Here is a 1,574-nt window from a genome sequence, read left to right as displayed (position 1 = left end):
ATAATTAAAGTATCATTTTCTGACATGTCACTTTCTTATTGATATCAAAATTTAGTAGTAAAATGTATCATTTTTTAGAAAAAATATGGCAATTGTAATTGTGATCTCTAATGTTAGAGGCTCTCAAAACGACATACATTCTATTTTCCTTATGATCCAAAATTGAATTAACTCTGCAGAGAGTCCTAAGATCATACTAAAAACATGATCTCAAACTTAACAAATTTTTATATTATAATTAAATTATTATCATTCATTAACTCTTAAACCAAATATATAAATGAATGACTATAGATATAAAAAAGAGAAAAAGATGTATGGACTAAAAAAGTAGTGTGCACTATTATTATATAAGTTTTATGCACTATTATTACATCATCTATCATTGATATTTAATCATTGTTGACTTTTTAAAAAAAGTAGTCTAAATGAATGGTATATAATATGGAATATGTGCATAAATCTTTACACTATAAAAAATTGTTAACCATAATTATAGATATTAAACTCTTGGAAATATTGATAATCGGCATGGTTTTGATGTTCAAATCCGGTTTGACACCAAACCCGGTTCATCTTCGAAAACAATGTAGCTGGACCGGTTCCAAACGCGCCGCCACAGTCCACACTACGGCTCAATATTGTCCCCAAAAAAACCAACTGCTTCTATATTCAAGCCACTACATCATTCTCTTCTTCTCCAAATCTCTCTCTCTCTCTCTAACTACACGAAACCCTAACCCTAATATATAGCTTCTGGAAGCTACTCCCATGGCGTACCAGAACCCCGATCACGAATCAGGATCCGAATCCAACAACCAGACCCGTCTCTACAACCCTTACAAGGATCTCGAGGTCCCAATTCGAAACCTCTACCAGCTCCCTACCTCCCCGGAGCACCTCTTCGTCGAAGAGGCTCGCAGAAAGCATCGATCATGGGGCGAGAATCTCACCTTTTACACCGGCTGCGGTTACATCGCCGGTGCCGTTGGAGGTGCCGGAATCGGCCTCGTCGAAGCCGTTAAGGCATTCGAATCTGGAGACACTGCTAAGCTTCGAATTAATCGCGTTTTGAACACTTCTGGTCACTCCGGTAGGGTTTGGGGGAACCGGTTGGGAGTTATAGGGTTGCTTTATGCTGGAATTGAGAGCGGGATCGCGGAGGCAAGGGACGTGGATGATGTTTGGAATAGCGTGGCGGCTGGGTTAGGGACCGGAGCGTTGTATCGTGCCGCGAGAGGGGTGAGATCGGCCGCGGTTGCCGGTGCAGTTGGTGGCGTTGTAGTTGGCGTTGCTCTGACGGCAAAACAGGCATTGAAACGTTATGTTCCTATATGATCTTCCAATTTTATTTTTAATTTTTTTAGTTTTAGGGTTATTTATCAATTTTGAGGTGATTATTGAGAGAGATAATCATAGTTTGTTACCATGGCAATAATGTTGTTTCAAACTGTTGTTGTATGCCTAATTTTTTCAGTTTTTTTTTTGTTAAGCAAATTGTATTAAAAGCAGCCCAATGGGTGCTAACTCAATACAAGACAAAGATCAAATATTGATCTTTTTAGAAGTTAATA

The 1,574-nt window shown here is 38.5% G+C and overlaps 1 protein-coding gene across 1 annotated transcript; it reads left to right on the top strand.

Annotated features, from left to right (window-relative positions):
• Positions 1-568: 568 nt before the first annotated feature.
• LOC109341966 (mitochondrial import inner membrane translocase subunit TIM23-2-like) lies at positions 569-1,406 on the top strand. The gene has a single exon (XM_019579935.1). The coding sequence runs from the start codon at positions 772-774 to the stop codon at positions 1,336-1,338; it is 567 nt and encodes a 188-aa protein (XP_019435480.1). The 5' UTR covers positions 569-771; the 3' UTR covers positions 1,339-1,406.
• The last annotated feature ends 168 nt before the right edge of the window (positions 1,407-1,574 follow it).

The sequence above is a fragment of the Lupinus angustifolius genome, unplaced genomic scaffold, assembly GCF_001865875.1.
Source record: "Lupinus angustifolius cultivar Tanjil unplaced genomic scaffold, LupAngTanjil_v1.0 Scaffold_1186, whole genome shotgun sequence".
Classification (NCBI taxonomy): domain Eukaryota; kingdom Viridiplantae; phylum Streptophyta; class Magnoliopsida; order Fabales; family Fabaceae; genus Lupinus; species Lupinus angustifolius.
Note: the sequence above shows the minus strand (reverse complement) of the source record. Positions and strands in the feature narration are given on the sequence as shown.